Source organism: Palaemon carinicauda, chromosome 8, assembly GCF_036898095.1.
Source record: "Palaemon carinicauda isolate YSFRI2023 chromosome 8, ASM3689809v2, whole genome shotgun sequence".
In the NCBI taxonomy this organism is placed as follows: domain Eukaryota; kingdom Metazoa; phylum Arthropoda; class Malacostraca; order Decapoda; family Palaemonidae; genus Palaemon; species Palaemon carinicauda.
In genome coordinates, this window is record NC_090732.1 from 70383214 (window position 1) to 70405553 (window position 22340).

General features: G+C 41.7%; 1 protein-coding gene across 1 annotated transcript in view; it reads right to left on the reverse strand.

Moving 5' to 3' along the window:
• Positions 1-19667: 19667 nt before the first annotated feature.
• LOC137645747 (RWD domain-containing protein 1) overlaps positions 19668-22340 on the reverse strand; it is a 384609-nt gene continuing 381936 nt past the window's right edge. The window contains exon 5 of the mRNA XM_068378647.1: positions 19668-21248. Within this exon, the coding sequence (XP_068234748.1) occupies positions 21124-21248 (125 nt within the window). The 3' untranslated portion in view covers positions 19668-21123. The remainder of the gene's footprint in view (positions 21249-22340) is intronic.

Here is a 22340-nt window from a genome sequence, read left to right on the forward strand (position 1 = left end):
CGACTTGATCGTAGTAATGGTATTGGCTGCCAGGCCCGATTCAAAGAGAGTTCTGAAGAATGTCACAGTTAGGTTCATTGTCATTTCCTCAACTTGGGAATCTTTCAAAAACTTTGCTAGTTTCTTGACAGCTGAGTCATATTGACGGAGGGTGGATTCTCTTTTGTCAGATTCCAGGAATAGGGTATTCAGAGGATCGATGTTTGCACCTTGTTGAGCTGCGAACTTCATGAAGTCCATAAAGTTAGGGCATTCAGAATCCTTGAGGCTAACACATTGCGAGTTTGTACTACTTGTGTTAGTACAGGATTGGAAATCCTCCGGGGGCGGAGGCCTAGCTCTAGTAACAAGGGGAACCAGTTGCTCTTGGGCCAGTTGGGGGCTACCAGAGCCACTCGACCTTTGAAAGATCTGAGTTTGTGCAAAACTTTCAGCAGGAGATTTATCGGAGGAAACAGATAAATCGTTTTCCAAGTGTTACAATCTAGTTTGCGATTGGACTCCGTCACAAACAGGTCCACCTGGAGACCCGGGACTTGAGATAATATCCACTGGAAGGACCGATTGTCTAGTGACCATTCCGACTCCAGTGGAGTCGTCCAGGAAAGTGCGTCTGCCACCACATTCTGGACTCCCGCTAGATGGACTGCTGATAGATGCCACTTGTGCGATGCCGCCATGGAGAAAATCGTCAACATGACGTGGTTTATGTGGGCTGATCTGGAGCCGCCTCTGTTGAATCAGTGGACTATGACTGCACTGTCGAGGACCAGTCTGATATGGAGATTCCTGGCTGGGCTGAGACATTTTAAAGTGAGGAAGACTGCCATGGCCTCTAGGACGTTGATGTGCATTTGTTGAAAGATCGGTGACCATAACCCTTGGACTTTCTTGTGTTGGGAGTAACCTCCCCACCCTGTTAAGGAGGCGTCTGTATGAACGACGAGTCCCGGGGCCGGATGTTGCAAGGGAACCGACTTGGAAAGATTCTTGATCTTCGTCCAAGGCTGCAGACTTTTTCTCAGGATTGGGGGAAGACGAGCTCGCCTGTCTCGACGTTTTTTGGTGCCTCTGGAGCGCCACACTCTGTTTATGTCCTTTAGTTTGGACCTTAGGACGATGTCTGTCACAGAGGCGAACTGTAAGGAACCCAGGATCCTCTCCTGGTTCCTCCTGGACGTCAACTTGTCCCTGAGAAACTGTTTCGTATTCTTCGCTATTTCCTTCCTTTTGGTTTTTGGGAGGCACAACGTATGAGAACTTAGGTCCCATTGTAGCCCTAGCCATTGAAACTTGGTCTCCGGGACCAGGCGGGATTTCTCGAGGTTGACCTGAAATTCTAATTGTCGAAGAAAGGAGAGGACCTTGTTCGTTGCTATGTGGCAGTTCCAGACATTGTCCGACCAGATCAGCCAATCGTCGAGATAAGCCACTATTTGTATCCCCTGAGTTTGAAGTTCCTGAATTACTGTCTCCGCTAATTTGGTGAAGATTCTGGGCGCTATGTTGAGCCCGAATGGCATCACCTTGAATGCATAGGCTTGTTCGCCTAGCTTGAAGCCCAAAAAAGGACGAAAATGCCTTGCTATTGGAACGTGATAGTAGGCATCTGTAAGATCTATGGAGGTGGCGACGGCCCCACGGGGAAGTAAGGTCCGCACCTGCGAGACGGTAAGCATGTGGAATTTGTCGCAACGAATGAAGGAGTTTAGACGAGACAGGTCCAGGATTACTCTTCGTTTGTCTGAGCCTTTCTTTGGCACGCTGAATAAGCGACCTTGAAATCTTAAGCAATGTATGCTTTGGATTGCGTTCTTTTGCAACAGATCCTTCGTGAATGAACGTAGCTCTTCAGTTGGGAGCTGGTAGAAACTGTTCGGTGGATGGGGTCCCTGTATCCAGCTCCACCCCAGACCTTTTGAAATTATGCTGGAAGCCCAATTGCTGAACTTCCAATGGTCCCGAAATTTGTATAGTCTCCCTCCTACCTGCAAGTTCTCAATGGTTGGAGGATGATTTTCCGCCCCTGCCTCCGCGGAAAGACTTGCCTCGGTGGGAACCCCTTCCGCCACCTCGGTTACGAAAGGCACCTCTGGAGCCCCTGTGGCGCTGGTAGCCATGGAAAGAACCCTGAGATTCATACGTGGGGTTAAAGGCGGGGGAGGTGGTGAACGAAGTCGAGGCGACTTGAGCTTGAGGGACCAACACGTACTGTTGTTGTTGTTGGCCCTTTGAGGTAGAAGGCTGGGAACCTTGAGGAATAGACTGAACCGGGACCGGTTGTACCACTTGAAGATTGTCTAAATTGCTAGGAGTGGAAGGGCCTCAACCTCTTCCTACCTCGGATTGGGGTACTAGCCAGCTCATACTTTCTCTTAGGGACTAGGCCCCACCTAACCTTGAGGCTTTGGTTGGCTCTAGCTGCCTCGCTGAGAACCAAATTAACTAGGTCCTCCGGGAAGAGATCCGGACCCCAGACTGGGGCTTTGATGAGCCTATTAGGTTCGTGTCTAATCGTAGCCTCAGACAGTACATGTTGTCGGCAACGGAACCTGGCATTATGAAAATCATAGGCGTCAGTCAATAAGGTCTGTAAAAGGGATTTGGTGAGGACCTTAAAGAGAGGTTCCTCGTCGTAAGTGGCAACGGTTAATTCGGAAAGAGTAACCGAATTAATCGACCTACCGAGCCTACACCTGGTGTCAAACTCAAATTTAATCAGGGACTCTGGAAGTTTAGGAAGGCGTTCACTGAACTGCGTCGAAGCACAGTCCGGGCTCAGTTTACCCACCTAGAAGGTAGATGGGGCGTTCTGCCAACATTCATTATCTCCCGGGAAAAGAAGGGAAGTCAAGTCCGTCTCTCTGAGTTGAGGTAAGGGCTTCTCCTCCTTGGTAGCCTGATAGGCAATCTCCATAATCTTGGTCGCGCATGGAGTCTGGGTCTGCTCGTCGACCACAAACATAGTGTACGAGCTCTTGTAGGCTGGGATCATTGTATTCATACAGTCCCACTCATTGAAGATGCGGACCAAGACAGACTGTGCCTGTTCTTTAGGGAAGATCACGGTCTCTTTCGGGACCTTATCCAGGCGGATCAGAGCCTCCTCTGTTAGGCGGGCGTAGCCGGGGAAGGGAAATTCAAGACCCGGCGGTAGAACTCGTAGTCCTCGAGAGGCCGAGTTCCGAAACCTTCTATGGATAACATGCCATCCGAGAGGGGGGCATGTAACGCTAACCGCCAAGGGTTGTTTTTGTTGAAAGGTGGGAGCTTAGAGGCGTCGGGGATGGGATATTGCTGCTGTGGTGGCAGCCCCGAATGCATGAGTCCCTGAACCATGGTCTCCACATTAGTCATCCTCTCTTGCAACATTGTCTCAAAACGAGAGAACATCTTCTCCGAAAATTCCTTTGGGGTAAATGATTCCGCCGGGGGGGGGGAACGAGTGCCGGAATGAAGACTACTTCCTGAGAGGTCGAGGGCACAGCAACTGAGCCTTTAGAGACTCTAGTGGAAGAAGATTTTGACTTCAATGATGATGGTTTCGAAGACTTGTGGGTCTTGTGTAAAGGCCTGCAGTGAGCCTTAAGGGGACCGTCCGCCATGTCCGCCATCATATAAAAATTTCAAGTCATTTGATCAAAAACTTTTGGATTTATGAGCAAAAATCATGATTTAAAAAAAATATTTAGGTACATTTTTCCCCACTACTATAATACCAATTGTATTGAAACTTATACCACAAAAACTACTCTAACAACCGAACAATTCTGTCAGACAGAATTTTGATTTTCCTTTCTGTTTTTTTTAATGAATTTTTATTTTTTTTCCTCGTCTAGACGGAAAATAATCGTGAAAAAAAATGTAAAACGAAAATCAAAATTTTGTCTGACAGAATTGTGGAATTTTTATTCTTCTTTTCAACGATATCTTTTTCTCTAATATCGAACAACAAATAAGTGAGAAAAATGTACCTAAGTGGGAATAAGTATGTTTTTGAGTTATGAGCTCCCAAAGATTTGCAGCAAGCTTTCGCTTCTTTTCTAAAAGAAATCAAGATAATATTATTATGATAACTTTTATTGTTCATTCCTACATAAATTCACCCTAAAGGAGGTATTTGAACCCTCAGTTTACTATTCCTATGTTATGAGTTGCCAGCGATCTCTAATTGTTGCCAGTGTTTTAGTTAGCAGGTTTCAGCTTTGTACTCTTATCCATGTTTACCTCTTTCTTGGTTCTTTTTTCTTGTTCTCCACTTACTTTTTGTTCTTTCTATCACCTTATGTAACATTGGCATTGCTATAAAATTCCAGAGGACGTTGTGAAAGCACAATCAACATACGAACTTCAAGTAAATAAACACATGCATTATAATTTCTATATGTCTTTGGAAACTTTGTGATTTTTTCGTAACAGGTAGTTTTCATTCACCTAACCTCTACCAATGCCTTTCATTTCTGCCAGAGGTACGAGATTTCGAAACATGAGAGAGAGAGAGAGAGAGAGAGAGAGAGAGAGAGCCTTTGGCTGATATAGATGACAGTTCAAATTGAGAGAGAGAGAGAGAGAGAGAGAGAGAGAGAGAGTTGAACATTATTATAGTATTTGTATAAATGGGAGTTTTTAATAATTGGAGAGAGAGAGAGAGAGAGAGAGAGAGAGAGAATACAAGTATTTGTATAAATAGCAGGGGTATATAATTCAAGAGAGAGAGAGAGAGAGAGAGAGAGAGAGAGAGAGAGAATAAGTATATTTTACAAGGGTATACGAACAAATGAAAAAGAGATTCATTCTATTATCTTATAAAGGGATGTACAGAGAGAGAGAGAGAGAGAGAGAGAGAGAGAGAGAGAGAAGTATTTTTTACAAGGGTATACATACAAATGAAAAAGAGATTCATCTTATTATAAAATAAGATGATAGAGAGAGAGAGAGAGAGAGAGAGAGAGAGAGATACAAGTATTTGTATAAATAGCAGTGGTATATAATTCGAGAGAGAGAGAGAGAGAGAGAGAGAGAGAGAGAGAACTACGCATCTGTCAACTCAGTCAGGCAGACGACGCCATAAGGATGACGTCATCATTTAAAGACCGCTATTTTCATTGTTTGGAAAAATGATTGACTATTTGTTCTTTCTACAACCTTAGGTAACATTGGCCTTGCTATAATGTTCCCAAGGGCGTTGTGGAAACACAATGTACATACGAACTTCAAGTAAACAAACGCATACATTATAACTTCTATACATCTTTGGCATCTTTGGCTTCTGTTTTCTTGTTCTCCACTTACTTTTTGTTCTTTCTATCACCTTATGTAACATTGGCGTTGCTATAATATTCCAGAGGACGTTGTGAAAGCACAATCAACATACAAACTTCAAGTAAATAAACACATGCATTATAATTTCTATATGTCTTTGGAAACTTTGTGATGTGTTCGTAGGTGGTAGTTTTCATTCACCTACCCTCTACCAATGCCTTTCATTTCTGCCAGAGGTACGAGATTTCGAAACATGAGAGAGAGAGAGAGAGAGAGAGAGAGAGAGAGTTGAACATTGTTATTATAGTATTTGTATAAATGGGAGTTTTAAATAATTCGAGAGAGAGAGAGAGAGAGAGAGAGAGAGAGAGAGAGAATAAAAGTATTTGTATAAATGGCAGTGGTAAATAATTCGAGAGAGGGAGAGAGAGAGAGAGAGAGAGAGAAACTGCGCACCTGTCAAACTCAGTCAGGCAGACGACGCCATAAGGATGACGTCATCATTTAAAGACCGCTATTTTCATTGTTTGGAAAAATGCTTGACTATTTGTTCTTTCTACAACCTTAGGTAACATTGGCCTTGCTATAATGTTCCCGAAGGCGTTGTGGAAACACAATGTACATACGAACTTCAAGTAAACATAGGCATACATTATAACTTCTATACATCTTTGGCCACTTTGGCTTCTGTTATTGTAGGAGTAGACTTCGTTCATCTACACTCTACCAATGCCTTCCATTTCTGCCAGACGTACGATAGATCGAAATATAAGTGAAAAATCGCTATATATATGCAAAATTTCACACAAAGACGATTTTGTCAAACTAAGTCATGCAGACGACACAGTAAGGATGACGTCATCATTTAAAAACCTCTATATCTTCGTTATTTGTAAAAATAATGGGTTGAAACTTCTGGAGAGCATGTACGATATGTTTCTCTATACAGAGAGACAATAAAACGATTTTTGAATTTTTCAAGTTGGTATGCCAAAATACCACCGCGGACGGTCCCCTTAACCTTAGGGGCAACAGGCCAGGGCTTAAGATCAGCCCCGGGAGTCCCCGGGAATCCTTGAAAGGAAGATTGGTCAGAAGAAGAATAAGTCGGGCTAAGGAGAGGAATCTTAGCCCGGGACCCACCTGACTCACCTATGTCCCTACCTGTGTCGGGTTCATCCAGAGCCATGGGCTGTACGTCTAAATTGAGGATAGCGACGTCCTCTGTTAACGTCCCGCCTGTCTCCTCTTGATCCGGGGCCAATAGTAGGGATTCAATATTTTCAATGATAGGATTCGCCAACTCTTTGGGGACCGCAGCCGAAGTCTTTGCGTGCGGGTAAAGGCGAGAGCACCATTCCTCAGAGAGGATATAAGGCTGTTTGGCCTTCACATTACGGGCGAACCCGCCAATCCAGATTTTGAGGGTCGCCTGAGCCGTATTCTTTTTAAGTTGGAAGCTCTGAAAGAGAACAGACTATTAGCAAGGGTAAGGAAAATCATGCCGAAGAAAAAGGAAAAAGATCAGGGGCTTCGGAGACACGAAGCTATCGAAGGGCATGCGAGGAGTCCAAAGAACAGTGTCCTTAAAATTAATTAATTGTAATTAATTGTAACTCCACTTACCAAGTCTGTATTATTGCTAAAAGTAATTCCACTCACCGAGTCAGATGTTAAAGTGGAGGTCATTTTTTAGCAAACTACACAATTGTCCAGATGCCAAACAATCAAATCATCTACCAGGACAGCACAGTAGGTATGTGAACGACACACATCGTGGCCGCAGGGTTGGTGGAGGACCGCCGAACATGCCGTCATCGCACAGCGTACTGTCTGTAGAATAAAAGATACATGAGTATCTTATAGATAAGCAAGAGGGGCCCGGGGGCTTAAATTATACCATTATCGTGGTGAAAAGATATACTACGACTGTAATATAGATAAGAATAAGTCAATCCGTAATCGTGATCGTATTCAAGGGGGGGGGTCGAGAACAGGGAGTATATATATATATATATATACATGTGAATATATATAGATGAGATTAATCCAAATGGTTACAAGTAACGTTAGCTCCGGAGAGACAACCGAGAGAGCCCAGGGCTCATGAAAATACACCGGAGAAGGCGGACAGGGGGGGGGGGAGTCGAGGGTCAAACCCGTCGACGGCACACAGGATTAATTAACTCGACCAGGGAATAAAGTGAAAGCTACGTCCGGGGATCCCGTAATGAAATAATAACACATGGAGTCCGTGAAGTGCGGAACACCATAGAAGGAGGGAGGGGTGGAGGGATCTATGATGGGTCCGTGAGGTGCGGGACCGGGAGGATGTAGCAGGAATGAATGTGAAAAATATGTAATATAAACACAACATGATACCATAGACAGAGCAGAATGCCTCCCGCCGACTGATGGCCAATCGAGTCGGCGGAAAGAAACGGCTATGGCAGGGTAGGGGGGAAAACTGCAAAAATAATGTATAATAATAAGCCTCAAATACGATCGGGAACCGCCAAGTACGGAGTTAAGCGAAGGCCCCGGGGGGGGAGAACGTAACGCAAAACCGCTGACTCGACATGAGAGAGAGAGAGAGGGAAGGCAACCCTGGGGTGGGGGTGCCGGGCGGATGGGGAGAGGGAGGCTAACAAGTGGAGCAGAGGACAGGTGTACCAACCTGAACAAAGACCCACGACTGGAATGATCACACGGAAAGACTAGGATAAACAATATAATAATATAACTAATAGGTAAATAAAAGAGGAAGGCATGCTGGATAATAATAATAATAATATCAATCGTAAGATAGTAAGGAGGGACGAACAGAGAGGCAGGGGAAGACCAAGCCTAACAGCGCGTGGAGCTAGGCAGGGCTACCAACATAACACAAAGTCGGTGAAGTGCCAACAAAAAACATAAAACAAAGAACTGCCTCGTGAAAGTCCCTTCGAACTAATTAATACTAGTAATAAAACGAATGCTAATAAGATCGTTATGAACGTCCGTGACGTGCGGAACGTAAAACGAAGTACAGTGATCCCTCGCTACTTCCCGGTTCGACCATCGCGGATTTTTTTCATAACGCATGTATATACATATATCGCGGATTTTCCGGAAATTTCGAAAATACCGCGATGTGACCGATGGTGCGAGATTGGAGAAAGTAAGGAAAATTGAATCATGATTGATTTTCAATATAAATGAAACTTTGAGGAGCAACAAAGATATCATTTGTTAGCGAGATAGAGAGAGGTAAGGAATGGGAGGTAGTGAAAAGTAGCCCACAGAGAGAGAGAGGTAGAGAGAGAGAGAGGTAGAGAGAGAGAGAGAGAGGTAGAGAGAGAGAGAGGTAGAGAGAGGTAGAGGTAGGTAGAGGTAGAGAGAGAGAGAGAGAGAGAGAGAGAGGTAGAGAGAGAGGTAGAGAGAGAGAGTGTGTGTGTGTGTGTGTGTGTGTGTGTTGATTTAAATGTAATAAACAAAAAAATTTGATAGGTTATAACACATTGGTGCTTATGTAATATCAACTGTATACTGTAGACGGTTTGAATAAGTTAAGAAATGGTATAAACAATACTTTGTTAGTGTATTCGTACACTCTCAAGAGCGGCAGCTAGACGTCAGCTGATCTAATCACAGCCAAAAGTAAAACAAAAAGAAGTCAACAATACTCTCGATTTTTAAAACACACCCGAAATTTAAAAACAAAAGTACACGCTTTCTTAATGTGCAATTAACTATTTAAAGAGTAGCAATTTTCTAGAATAAAATGATGTTTCCCAAAAAATAGTGGTTTGCTGATGAAATCGTATGCCGTATTTTTAGCAACGATTGAAATGGATGTAAACTCGGCATAATTTTTTCGTTTCGTATTTAATTGACACTAAGAAAACTAATTTTAGTTTCTTCATCTATATGTAAGTATTGTATAACACGAAGAGAGAGAGAGAGAGAGAGAGAGAGAGAGAGAGAGAGAGAGAGAGAGAGAATCAGCTGTTGTAATTGAATGCCGTGTTTTTGTTTCGTGAGAATCTCATCGCCACGACTATAACAACAACATACTGTACTGAACTTTACAGTATTATACAGACTGCTGTAATATGATAAAGTAAAATATTTGTAATAACCTATTTTATATGAAATGGGGCTATTTTTTTTGTTTAATATTTACATTTACGTACGTAAAACAACACTCTCTCTCTCTCTCTCTCTCTCGTAAATTGTTTTCCTGCTTTGCTACGTGTGTATGATTTTATAGATACGGTAAATAATATTTGTAATAACATATTTTCTAAAAGCTTTTACTGTAATATCATTATTTATTACTTTCATCATGCGCGTTAAATGCCTTCGTTTGTTTACTGAGCATACTTTATGACGCCGTCGTTTCAGGCGGCGTCATAAAGAAAAACATTTCATTTGGAAGTCCTAAGAAAAATTAAGTAAAACATTGGTAATAACAAAATCAACATACTGTACTGAATAATCAATATAATCGATGCAAAAACTAACCTATACACAGATGTGTAAATGCGTTTGGTTGCCATTTTTTATCGTGCTTTTTGGCGTGTTTAGGAAACGCATGATATAAAATCGCCTTTAATATTTGTACCTGTTTTAGTTTAGGGTACTGTAGTACATGCATTAAGTGTTCTGTACATTAAAGGGTAGTTTGTTAACAGTACTACGTACAAGGGAAGGTTTTTAAAGTCTGAACATACATGTTAAATAAATACGTAAATATGGTGTCACTACTTCGCGGATTTTCACCTATCGCGGTCAGGTCTGGAACAAATCTACCGCGATAAACGAGGGCTCACTGTAAAACTAGTAACACTCGAAAGCTACCAGGCATGCCAACCTAACATGAAATTACGATACCGTAATATCGTAAACAACTGTTATCGTAATAACAGAATACCATAACATAAAATAACACGGGATGTGAACCGTGGATACCCAGAAAAGTTCAAAACGAGGAACAATCAGTATAGAAGACTCATTGTAAAACGTTAAGGACGACGAGAGAGAGAGAGAGAGGAGGTGGCCGACCGCCACGAGGACCCGATGTGGGGTCGCGGAGAAGTTAAAACTGTGATAAAATAATAAATAAGGGCAAGGCCACCTCCAAAATCTCAAAACTCATAGATCTGGTACTTAACTTAGGTGGAGTGACGGTAGGGTCCGACATCCTGAGATAAGTCCTGGGTAATCCAAGGAAAACACACACCGGAAAAAAGATAACATATCAAGCTGGTGCTATGAAAAAGGAGTGATGTCACTGGCGTGGGTGGGATCGTTCGTAGTAGCGTTCAGAGCTAGGATGTTGAACGGCACCTCGCTGTTCGGGGATATTGACAGGAGATATCTAAATGGTGCAAGACCTCTGGTTGTGATTTAATCACGCCCCAGTATTATACCGACACCTTATTAAGGTGAGCGAGCTGGGTTCAACCTAGCATTCCTATACAATTTTTTCTCTGGTAAATTCATAGCAGTTTTTACCTTAGAAATGATGTAAAAGGAGCATTTCACTGGGCGGCACAGGTCAGAGCCCAGAAATGTAATTCTTGAACAACTAGTCAGTCACCTAGAGGTAATAGAAGCTTTGCCTGACAACCAATCTGCTTACAGATAACTATACTCTACGGAGACAGCCATCTGCTCTGTTGTAAATGATATGCTAGAAATGATGGATGAAAATAAATGTGGTATCTTAATACAGCTCGATCTCAGTGCTGCTTTTGATATAGTTGTGCATGAACTGCTACTAAATGATCTATGGTCCATCGGCGTTGAAGATCAAGCCTTCGAATAACTAAAAGACTACTTAGCTGGTAGAAATTACTGTGTACAAATTGGAAACTCTTCTTCATCATATGAACCCTTAAACCGAGTGATACCCCAAGGGAGTGTACCTGGCCCAATCTTATTCTGCATCTATAATATTGGTCTATCGAAAATGCTACAAAGGCATGGCGTGAAGTTCAAACTATTTGCAGATGACACACAATTTTACTTCTCCATAAATGATATACATGACACTACTGAAACTCTAAACTGAATCCTTGATAGTGTTGGAGAATGGATGACATTTAAACAACTAAAATTAAATGAGAACAAAACTGAATTCATGGTGGTGGGTAAGAGAAACAGCGTGAGAAACTTGGGTGATTTTCAAATGAACATAAATAATGACTCGGTGCCGATATCTAGTAAAGTTCGAGATCTAGGTGTATTTCTTGACAGTAACCTGTCTCTAAATGCCCAAATAAATAATGTAATAAAAACTGCTGGTTATCATCTAAGAAATATTGCGTTTATAAAAAAGTACCGGGACGAAAATTCTGTAAAGAAACTTGTGATAAACTGTGTTATTACCAGGATTGACTACTGCAACTCTATCTACTATAATTTACCAAAAGTGCGATTTAGGAAATTACAAAACATAATAAACAGAGGAGCAAGACTGATAAAAGGTGTCCCACCTAGAGAAAGGTTCACCCCTATACTAATCGATTCACACTGGCTGCCGATTAAAGCAAGAATTGAATCTAAAATATGTACAATAACCCACCAAGTTATCAGAACTGGGCATCCAAAATACTTAGAGAATTGCTAAATATTGCGCAGCCAATAAATCGTGTCGATACGAGAATAATTCCAGATGGCTTCAAACTGTTGGAATCTAGATACAGTGGAAACTCTACATCCGAACGTATCTACATCCGAAGTAAAATTCGAGCAAATTTTTGACTCTACACCCGAATTTTATTTCGACACACGAAGTAAGCAATTTTCGTCGTACCGGTTGTATCCGAATTTTTCGACACGCGAAGTACAATTCGAACACGTTCCTACCCTACACCCGAATTTTTTTTTTGACACCCGAAGTAAACAATACTCGTACGCGTAGTCGGTGCTCATAGCGCCTGATGTGTTTTTTATTTCCGCCGATAGAAGGCAGCACTTCGACCTCGGAGGGACCCTCAATTAGCACGGCTTGGGTCAGTCCTCTGTTCTCGTCGGCTTCTTGCGGTTGTGCCCTGTGCGTTCTGCTATTACAGTGAGCCCTCGCTACTTCGCGGTTCGACTATCGCGGATTCACCACCCCAAATACTTATTTCGTTACAGTAATTCCATTAATACTGTAATTAGTAATACTGTATCTGCTCTTACTGATGGTTCATTGTATTACATATGACATATAATTCAGTACAGAAAGAAATAAAACACGAAAAGAGAATGTGATCATACGATAATTCAGTATACAGTACGTAGTAAAATTAAATCGAACATGAAACGCAAATCAGATGCAGTCATACCGTATTTGAATGGTGTAAGGCTGCTGTTGGCTACTACTACAAATGTAATGGATGTGCATCTTTTCCATGAATCTTTTGTATGTATACGGACGTAGTACTGCATCCAATAATATTCTTTGTTGCAAAAATCACATCTCGAATAAGCGTACATATCCTACAACAAAACAAGCGTAAAATAGCGTACGTAAAGCTGTATACGTAGTACCTTGTATTTGAATTGGTAACTACTACGTAGCATGTAAGACAGACTGTGATTGGTTCAAGTGCTGATAGATGACGAATCAGATCCCAAGTTTTGAAATCTAGCCTGTGATTGGTGTTTTGACCGCTTCTCCAACCCGCAGCATCTTTTCGCGGCCACTTCGTTTGCCGCTCTCTCGCCGGGTAGATGCTGCTACGTTATTGTGAACTTTAATCTGTGCTGTGCGTGACTGTTTTAAGTTGAACTTTTTGTTGAACTTTCTGTTTAACCCCTACTGTACAATGGCTCCCAAGCGTTCTGCTTCTAAGGCTGGTAGTGAGCCTAAACGCCACCGAAAGATGATGACGATTGCTGAGAAGGTGACACTTCTCGATATGTTAAAAGAAGGCAGAAGTTACGCGGCCGCAGCCCGCCATTTTGGAGTGAAAGAATCCACCGTTCGCTACATCAAGAAGGACGAGGCGAACATTAGAAAGACGGCTGCCATCACCTTTAGCAGATCAGCGAAGCGAGTCGTTACCATGCGTAATAAAACGATCGTCCGTATGGAAGGTGCTTTAGCAGTCTGGATTGCTGACTGCCGGAAGAAGAACATAGCCTTGGATACGAACACCATCCGAACCAAGGCTTTGGGCTTGTATGATAATTTTGCGGCAAAGGAACCTCAAGACGACGATGGCGACCATGCTGAAGAAGATGATGATGTAGATGAACATCAACCAGGGACATCCACTGATTCCCAGCCTCAGAAACGTTTTTCCGCCAGCAAAGGATGGTTCGCGAAGTTTCAGAAACACTTCGGCCTGAAAAGCGTTTCCCTGCATGGCGAGGCTGCTTCCGCTGACACTACCGCTGCTGAAACTTACGCGAACGAGACGTTCAAGAACATTATCGCTGAAGGTGGATACAAGCCGGAACAAGTGTTTAATATGGATGAGACCGGCTTGTTTTGGAAGAGAATGCCGTCGCGAACTTTCCTGTTTAAAGAAGAAGCCAAAGCCTCTGGCTTTAAAGCATTCAAAGATCGCGTAACCCTCGTGATGTGTGGCAATGCTGCTGGATTTTTGCTAAAGCCGGGGCTTATTTACAAGTCGAAAAATCCTCGCGTTTTGAAAAATAAAAATAAGAATCTCCTTCCCGTGTACTGGATGCATAATCAAAAAGCATGGATTACGAAGATGCTGACCTCCAACTGGTTCCACCAGTTTTTTATCCCGCAAGTCAGCAAATATCTCGTAGAGAAGGGCTTGCCATTTAAGATCATTCTCCTTATGAATAACGCTGGTGGACACGCAACTGATCTGTCGCATGAGGGCATTCAGGTTGAGTTCCTGCCACCCAACACCACGTCATTAATTTAACCGATGGACCAGGGGGTTATCAGGGCGTTCAAGGCCCTCTACACGAAGAATACCTTGGCGGACCTCGTCACGTGTGTGGATGCTGCCCAAGAAGATGAAGATGAAACTTTCAATTTGAAGGCGTACTGGCGGAAGTACACAATAGCCACGTGCCTGCAGAACATCCAGAAGGCACTGCAAGAAATGAAACCTGCTACTGTCAATGCGAGCTGGAAGAAGTTGTGGCCCCAGATTGTTTACGATGACGAGGGATTTACACCGTCTGAGATTCAACACTCTGCAATACGCAAATCTGTGCAGTTGGCTGCGATAATTGGAGGTGACGGGTTTGGCGACATGACGACTGAAGACGTCCACGAGTTGTTGGACTGCCATTCCCAGCCGCTAACTGACGCAGACCTAGAAGACCTGACGAAATCGGCCAATGAAGAAGACAGTGAAACGCAGGAAGAGACCCAAGAAAATGTCGAAGAAACGGGCTTAACATTAGAACGGCTTGCCAAGTTCTGCAACCATGTGAAGGAGGTGAAAGAAATGTCGCAAGAGTGGGACGAGGATATCGTTCGTCCTATGCAATTCTGCAACAAGATCGATGACGGCATGACTCCCTACAGGATGCTCTTCGAGCGAAAAAAGAAGCAGCGGCAGCAACTTCTGATCACAATGTTCTTCCAGCCTCGCAAAAAAGAGCCAGTTCCTCCTGCTACTACGCCTTCGGAAGAAATTGAAGAAGTGTCCCAGGAAGAAGTTGAAGAGGTGTCCCAGGAAAAGACAACTCCGTCTGAAGAGACGTAAAATACTATCATTGGCTGCACAGTAGAAGACATCATCAGCTTCATCATCATCATTTCTACTGTGCAGCAAATTCATCGCCATCACCATTCAAGTTTTTCTTCAACTTCTTTCGTGGTGAGTACAGTAACAATCTTTATTTTTTCTATACATGTTTTACTTTAATATTCTAACATTTTAATATTTGTGCCTGTTTTAGTTTAATATGCATTAGGTTAAAGGGAAGGTTTTAAAAGTCTGAATATACATGTTATAACCTATTATATTTTTTGTTTAAAATTTACATTTACTGTACGTACGTAAAACAACTCTCTCTCTCTCTCTCTCTCTCTCTCTCTCTCTCTCTCTCTCTCTCTCTCTCGTAAATTGTTTTCCTGCTTTGCTACGTATGTACTGTATGATTTATATAGATACGGTAAATAATATTTGTAATAACATATTTTCTAAAAGCTTTTACTGTAATATCATTATTTATCACTTTCATCATGCGCGTTAAATGCCTTCGTTTGTTTACTGAGCGTACTTTATGACGCCGCCCTCATAAAGAAAAACTTTTCATTTGGAAGTCCTAAGAAAAATTAAGTAAAACATTGGTATTAACATAATCAACATACTGTACTGAATAATCAATATAATCGATGCAAAAAGTAACCTATACACAGATGTGTAAATGCGTTTGTTTCTTCATTATGATCAGAGATAAACGTAAACAAAACATTGGTTGCCATTTTTAATCGTGCTTTTTGGCGTGTTTAGGAAACGCATGATATAAAATCGCCTCTAATATTTGTGCCTGTTTTAGTTTAGGGTACTGTAGTACATGCATTAAGTGTTCTGTACAATAAAGGGTAGTTTGTTAACAGTACTACGTACAAGGGAAGGTTTTAAAAGTCTGAATATACATGTTAAATAAATACGTAAATATGGTGTCCCTACTTCGCGGATTTTCACCTATCGCGGTAGTGTCTGGAACCTATCTACCGCGATAAACGAGGGCTCACTGTAACTGTGTTTTAATCGTGATTTTTTATGTGCATCCTTTTACGGTAATTTACGTAAAGTACGGGTCCTGAAAGGCTTAGTTTTGCAAGTGGTAGTGGTAGTGGTGAGAAAAGGAAGAAGGAAATGCTTTCTTTAGAAATTAAGCAGGATATTATTGAAAAACATGAGCGTGGCGTCCGCGTGAGTGAACTTGCTAAACAGTATGGCCGTAATATGTCGACGATCTCGACAATCCTTAAACAGAAGGAAGCTATTAAAGCAGTGAAACCTTCTAAGGGGATCACCATTATTTCAAAACGCCATAGCCCTATCATAGAAGAGATGGAATGACTTCTGCTAGTCTGGATCAAGGACAGAGAGATTGTTGGCGACACCATCACCGAAACCGTCATCTGAGAGAAGGCGCACGCCATCTTTACGGACTTGAAGGAGGAGAGCTCTGGGGGTGATGCTGGGGAGAGTTCAATTGAACCTTCCTCAGACGATTTTAAGGCATCTCGTGGCTGGTTTGAGAAATTTAAGAAACGGTCCGGGATTCATTCAGTTGTTCGCCACGGAGGGGCTGCTAGTGCGGACACAAAGGCTGCAGCTGACTTTGTCAAGAAATTTGAAAGGATCGTGCTGGAAGAAGGCTACGTAGAGCAGCAAGTGTTTAATTGTGATGAAACCGGGCTGTTTTGGAAGAAGATGCCCAGTCGAACCTACATCACCGCCGAAGAGAAGAAATTGCCTGGGCATAAGCCAATGAAGGATCGGTTGACTCTTGCCCTATGTGCCAACGCTAGCGGGGACTTTAAAGTCAAGCCCTTACTGGTTTACCATTCCGAGAACCCTAGGGCGTTTAAGGCACACAACGTCGATAAGGACCAGCTTCATGTTTTCTGGCGATCCAACTCGAAGGCCTGGGTCACTAGGCAGTTCTTTGTGCAATGGGTTAACCAAGTTTTTGGCCCTTCTGTGAAGAAGTATCTTCATGAACAGAAATTGCCTTTAAAGTGCCTGCTATGCCTTGACAATGCACCTGCCCCCCCACCCCGAACTTGGAGATGATATCTTCGATAAATTTAAGTTCATAAAGGTGCTGTATCTTCCATCGAATACCACCTCTATCCTCCAGCCCATGGACCAGCAAGTCATCTCTAATTTTAAGAAGCTGTACACCAAGCACTTATTTAAGCAGTGCTTTAATGTCACACAAAGCACCAACTTAACTTAGCGTGAATTTTGGAGGAGCCACTTCAACATCGTGCACTGCTTGAAGATCATAGATCAGGCTTGGGTGGGATTAACTCGACGGACCCTCAATTCTGCCTGGAAGAAGCTGTGGCCTGATGCAGTTTCTCCCAGAGATTTCGAAGGTTCTGACCCCGAACCTGATCCCGTGGTGGGTGCAGCGGAAGACGTAGAGGAAATCGTCTCCCTTGGCAAGTTCATGGGTCTGGAGGTCGACGCAGATGACGTTACGGAACTCGTCGCCGAACATCACGACGAACTTACCACAGAGGAGCTCAAGGAACTCCATGCTATGTCTGAGCACATGAGTGATGACAAGGAAGGGATCGAGGAGGTAGAACATGTGTTAGGTTCGGCGCATATAAAAGAGGTGTTAGGAAAATATCAAGACATGGTCGACTTCATCGACAAATACCACCCAAAAAAATTGCAGGTTTGTCGTGTAGTTGCGCAGTTCGATGATGTTTGCCTAACTCACTTTCGAAACATTCTGAAAAGCCGTACCAAGCAACTATCTATCGATAATTTCTTTAAAAAAAGTACAAAGCGAACTCGTGATGAAGAGGATGTAAGTGATTCAAAGAAAACGGAAAAGAGTGAAGCGAAAGAAAGTGAAACAAAGAAAACGGCAAAGTGTAGAGAGTGAAAAAATTAATCATCAAAAAGAAAAAAAGAAAATGTAAAAAAAATATAAAATATAAGAATAAAAAAACAAATAAGCTAAGATATGTTAAAGTTCACTTAGTGTAAGTTAGAATAAGTTACGGTAGTGTACGTTTATCGTAGTTAACCTCTCTACCTCCTCGCCGCCCGTCCGACTCCTCTCTGTGTAGCAAGACCAACAACACCTGCGCTGGAGTTTCTAAGGTAAAGTGACGCTAAAAACCTATTTCTTATTTATCATCTTTTGCTAATTCATCTTTTTTTCATGTCTATTATCTAATTTAGTGTGCATTATTCTCAAGGGAAATTATGTGTAGTAGTTTATTAAGAAGTTATCATAGGTTTTTGGGCTCGACCACGGATTAATCCTATTTCAATGTATTCTTATGGGAAAATTAGTTTCGACATCCAAACATTTTCTACATCCGAAGTTGGTTCTGGAACGGATTAAATTTGTATGTAGAGGTACCACTGTATATGTCTACTTTAAGCTCTAGAGCCTTTAAATATGCGGCCCCGAGACTCTATAATAAGCTCCCACGAAACATTCGAATAATTAAAGACATTATGGCTTTCAAGAGGAAACTGAAGACTTTCTTATTTAAGAAATCATACAACAGTGACGATTTAACAGTAAATGAATAATACGTGATCTGAAACGATAAATACTCTGAACGAACAAGGTAAAACGACAGCGGAGGTCCTGTAGAGAGTGGGGTTCTCCTGCTGTATGGGACCAGAAAAGCAGCCATCAAAGTAAAGTAAGGTTACCCGGGATTAGTCTGGGGTGAAAGAGTAGAATGACTGGCTTCCTTTCTTCCTTCACCTTCCCCTCTCTTGGGGAATCAACATTAAGGTCCTCAGCACAGCTGACCTCACCATTCTGTGGGTAAGAACCATTTCCCTTGTGTAACTGGTATAGAAATAATGCTTGCTGCAGCCACAATACCTCTAGCAAGGGGGGATTGAGTAATTTCTATGCTATTCTCAAAGATTCCTATGACTCGGACAACTCATTCTTAGACCAGTCACACAGCCTGCGGAGGCCACTAGTCGTGTGCAGCACAATATTCTGGCAAGGTGCAAGGATTCCTACCGATTATGATCTATATTGTAAGAAAGAATCCCCGGGCAAATGCCAAGAACCAGTTGGTACAGACTTCCAAACTCCTATGAGGTAAGTCACCCCTATAGATAATGAGGGTTTGTATAGTGATGGAACAAATGACAAATTTGGAAGTAATTAGCACTTTTCTAGATACAAAACCTGGAGCTATTTATTCAAATTGATCTGAAAGCACCTGTCCCCCAAGAAATTGGTAGTTATCCCTCGCTAAAAGTCTTGTCTCGTCTTTCAGCTACACCGAAAGTAATATCCCTACGTATAGCTTCAGGTTTACATGGTTAAGAAAAATACAAATTACTGTACTTCCAAATTTGTCATTCAAATATTTTGTTGATCCTTTTTAATACTGAGGCAAAAACTACCGCAGGTAATGTTCTTATTACGGTGACATAAAAATAACGTAATCTGAAAATTTACTCTTAATATCATTGAACTTATGTACTTCAACATATATTTTATTGTGTAAAAAAAAGTCACATAAAAACCAATGTATATTTGACTGTAGTTGAGTTTTCATAACATAATTTCTTAATTTTCCAGTTGCTATTTCCAGACCTATAAAAATATTGCTAATACATACATACATATACCAAGGCACTTCCCCCAATTTTGGGGGGTAGCCGACATCAACAAATGAAACAAAAACAAAAAAGGGGACCTCTACTCTCTACATTTCTCCCAGCTTAACAAGGGACTCAACCGAGTTCAGCTGGTACTGCTAGGGTGCCACAGCCCACCCTCCCACATTATTCACCACAGATGAAGCTTCATAATGCTGAATCCCCTACTGCTGCTACCTCCGCGGTCATCTAAGGCATCGGAGGAAGCAGCAGGGCCTACCGGAACTGCGTCACAATTGCTCGCCATTCATTCCTATTTCTAGCACGCTCTCTTGCCTCTCTCACATCTATCCTCCTATCACCCAGAGCTTCCTTCACTCCATCCATCCACCCAAACCTTTGCTTTCCTCTTGTACTTCTCCCATCAACTCTTGCATTCATCACCTTCTTTAGCAGACAGCCATTTTCCATTCTCTCAACATGGCCAAATCACCTCAACACATTCATATCCACTCTAGCTGCTAACTCATTTCTTACACCCGTTCTCACTCTCACCACTTCGTTCCTAACCCTATCTACTCGAGATACACCAGTCATACTCCTTAGACACTTCATCTCAAACACATTCAATTTCTGTCTCTCCATCACTTTCATTCCCCACAACTCTGATCCATACATCACAGTTGGTACAATCACTTTCTCATATAGAACTCTCTTTACATTCATGCCCAACCCTCTGTTTTTTACTACTCCCTTAACTGCCCCCAACACTTTGCAACCTTCATTCACTCTCTGACGTACATCTGCTTCCACTCCACCATTTGCTGCAACAACAGACCCCAAGTACTTAAACTGATCCACCTCCTCAAGTAACTCTCCATTCAATATGACATTCAACCTTGCACCACCTTCCCTTCTCGTACATCTCATAACCTTACTCTTACCCACATTAACTCTCAACTTCCTTCTCTCACACACTCTTCCAAATTCTGTCACTAATCGGCCAAGCTTCTCTTCTGTGTCTGCAACCAGTACAGTATCATCCGCAAACAACAACTGATTTACCTCCCATTCATGGTCATTCTCGTCTACCAATTTTAATCCTCGTTCAAGCACTCGAGCATTCACCTCTCTCACCACTCCATCAACATACAAGTTAAACAACCACGGCGACATCACACATCCCTGTCTCAGCCCCACTCTCACCAGAAACCAATCACTCACTTCATTTCCTATCCTAACACATGCTTTACTACCTTTGTAGAAACTTTTCACTGCTTGCAACAACCTTCCACCAACTCCATATAACCTCATCACATTCCACATTGCTTCCCTATCAACTCTATCATACGCTTTCTCCAGATCCATAAACGCAACATACACCTCCTTACCTTTTGCTAAATATTTCTCGCATATTGCTAGTACTTCACTAAAATCCAAAAAACTATTACAAAATAGGCATAAAATAGAGCCGAGGTTTACATATCAATGTTCAAGTCAAATGTAATACAACCTATTAAGCAAGTCACAGGTTATTAACAGATGTAGGAGTCATCAATAATATATAAAAATGATAGAAATGAAATAAATAAATGTGTAACTAGTCTGAAATGTCCTCTTCCATTCCTGGTACGTAATCTTCATCAGCATCCTCGTCATCATCTTCTAAATCTAAGTCATCTAAATCTTGGAACAAGCTTTCATCTACAGTTACCTCAGATTCTCCTGTAAAAAATAAGATATGAGAGTAAATCTAAAATAATTGTACAAAGCCAGCATACACCATTTTAGAAAAAATATAACACGGAATTGTAATACTGTACTTAACTTCATGAAGTAAAAGAGCATATCAGGAACCAAAAAAAGTCTAGAAAAGAAAAACTTTGCCACTATTTTATATTTTCACAGGGAATTTAGCAAGACTGCAGGTGATAGCCTTGTTTATTGCCTAATATGCACAGATACACAACATGGAAAGGATACTAAATAGGTACAAATCTTAAAATTCTATGATCCACCAATTCATATCTTCCCACACTCAAGCAGCAGTTACATAATGCTAATTAAAGTAGCATTAAATAAGACAACCAATATCACTTGGGTGAGCTCACTTCTCAACTCTTATTTTTCTCACAAAGATAGTGATTTGTACCCCTAGCTATCCTTCTGTAATACATCTTACAAGAATTTAACCACATTACGTCCTATATACTGAATGATGATGTAATCCTATAATTCTTATACATTCTATCACTTTTCTCTCATACTGTACAAAGAGACAATCATTCCTTTTACAATTTCCTTTAGAACCCTTTTCTCATCCAAACATCCCTTACATATCCTGGTCTTCCACTTTCACCTCCAACTGTAACACCTTTCCTCTAATCTCATAAACTTTAGTTCCTTTTATTTTTGTAATCTCTATATTTATTCATTCCCCTTCTCACTTCAATTCATTTTAATAAACATATTGAAACTTACTATAATACTTTCTAATCTTCTGTGACTCGGCTCTGCTTCCCTTCTATTATCCAAATGCATGAAGTCCTATAATCTGATTTTTACAAAAGTTATTACTCCAATACTTACCCAATATCCATTTGCACTAATTCTCTGAAGTACAGCTTCGAAATAGTAGATAAAAACGAGGGTTCAAAGTAGATTTTATGACTAGGCAGCGTACTTGAGAACCACAACAAGAAGGTTGCACATGCATATATTTACATTACTTTTGATCTGAATCTACTATATGTACGGAGGAGGGTGGGTGTCATCGGTAGATTCAATAATATTAAAGAAATATATTAAAACAAAAAA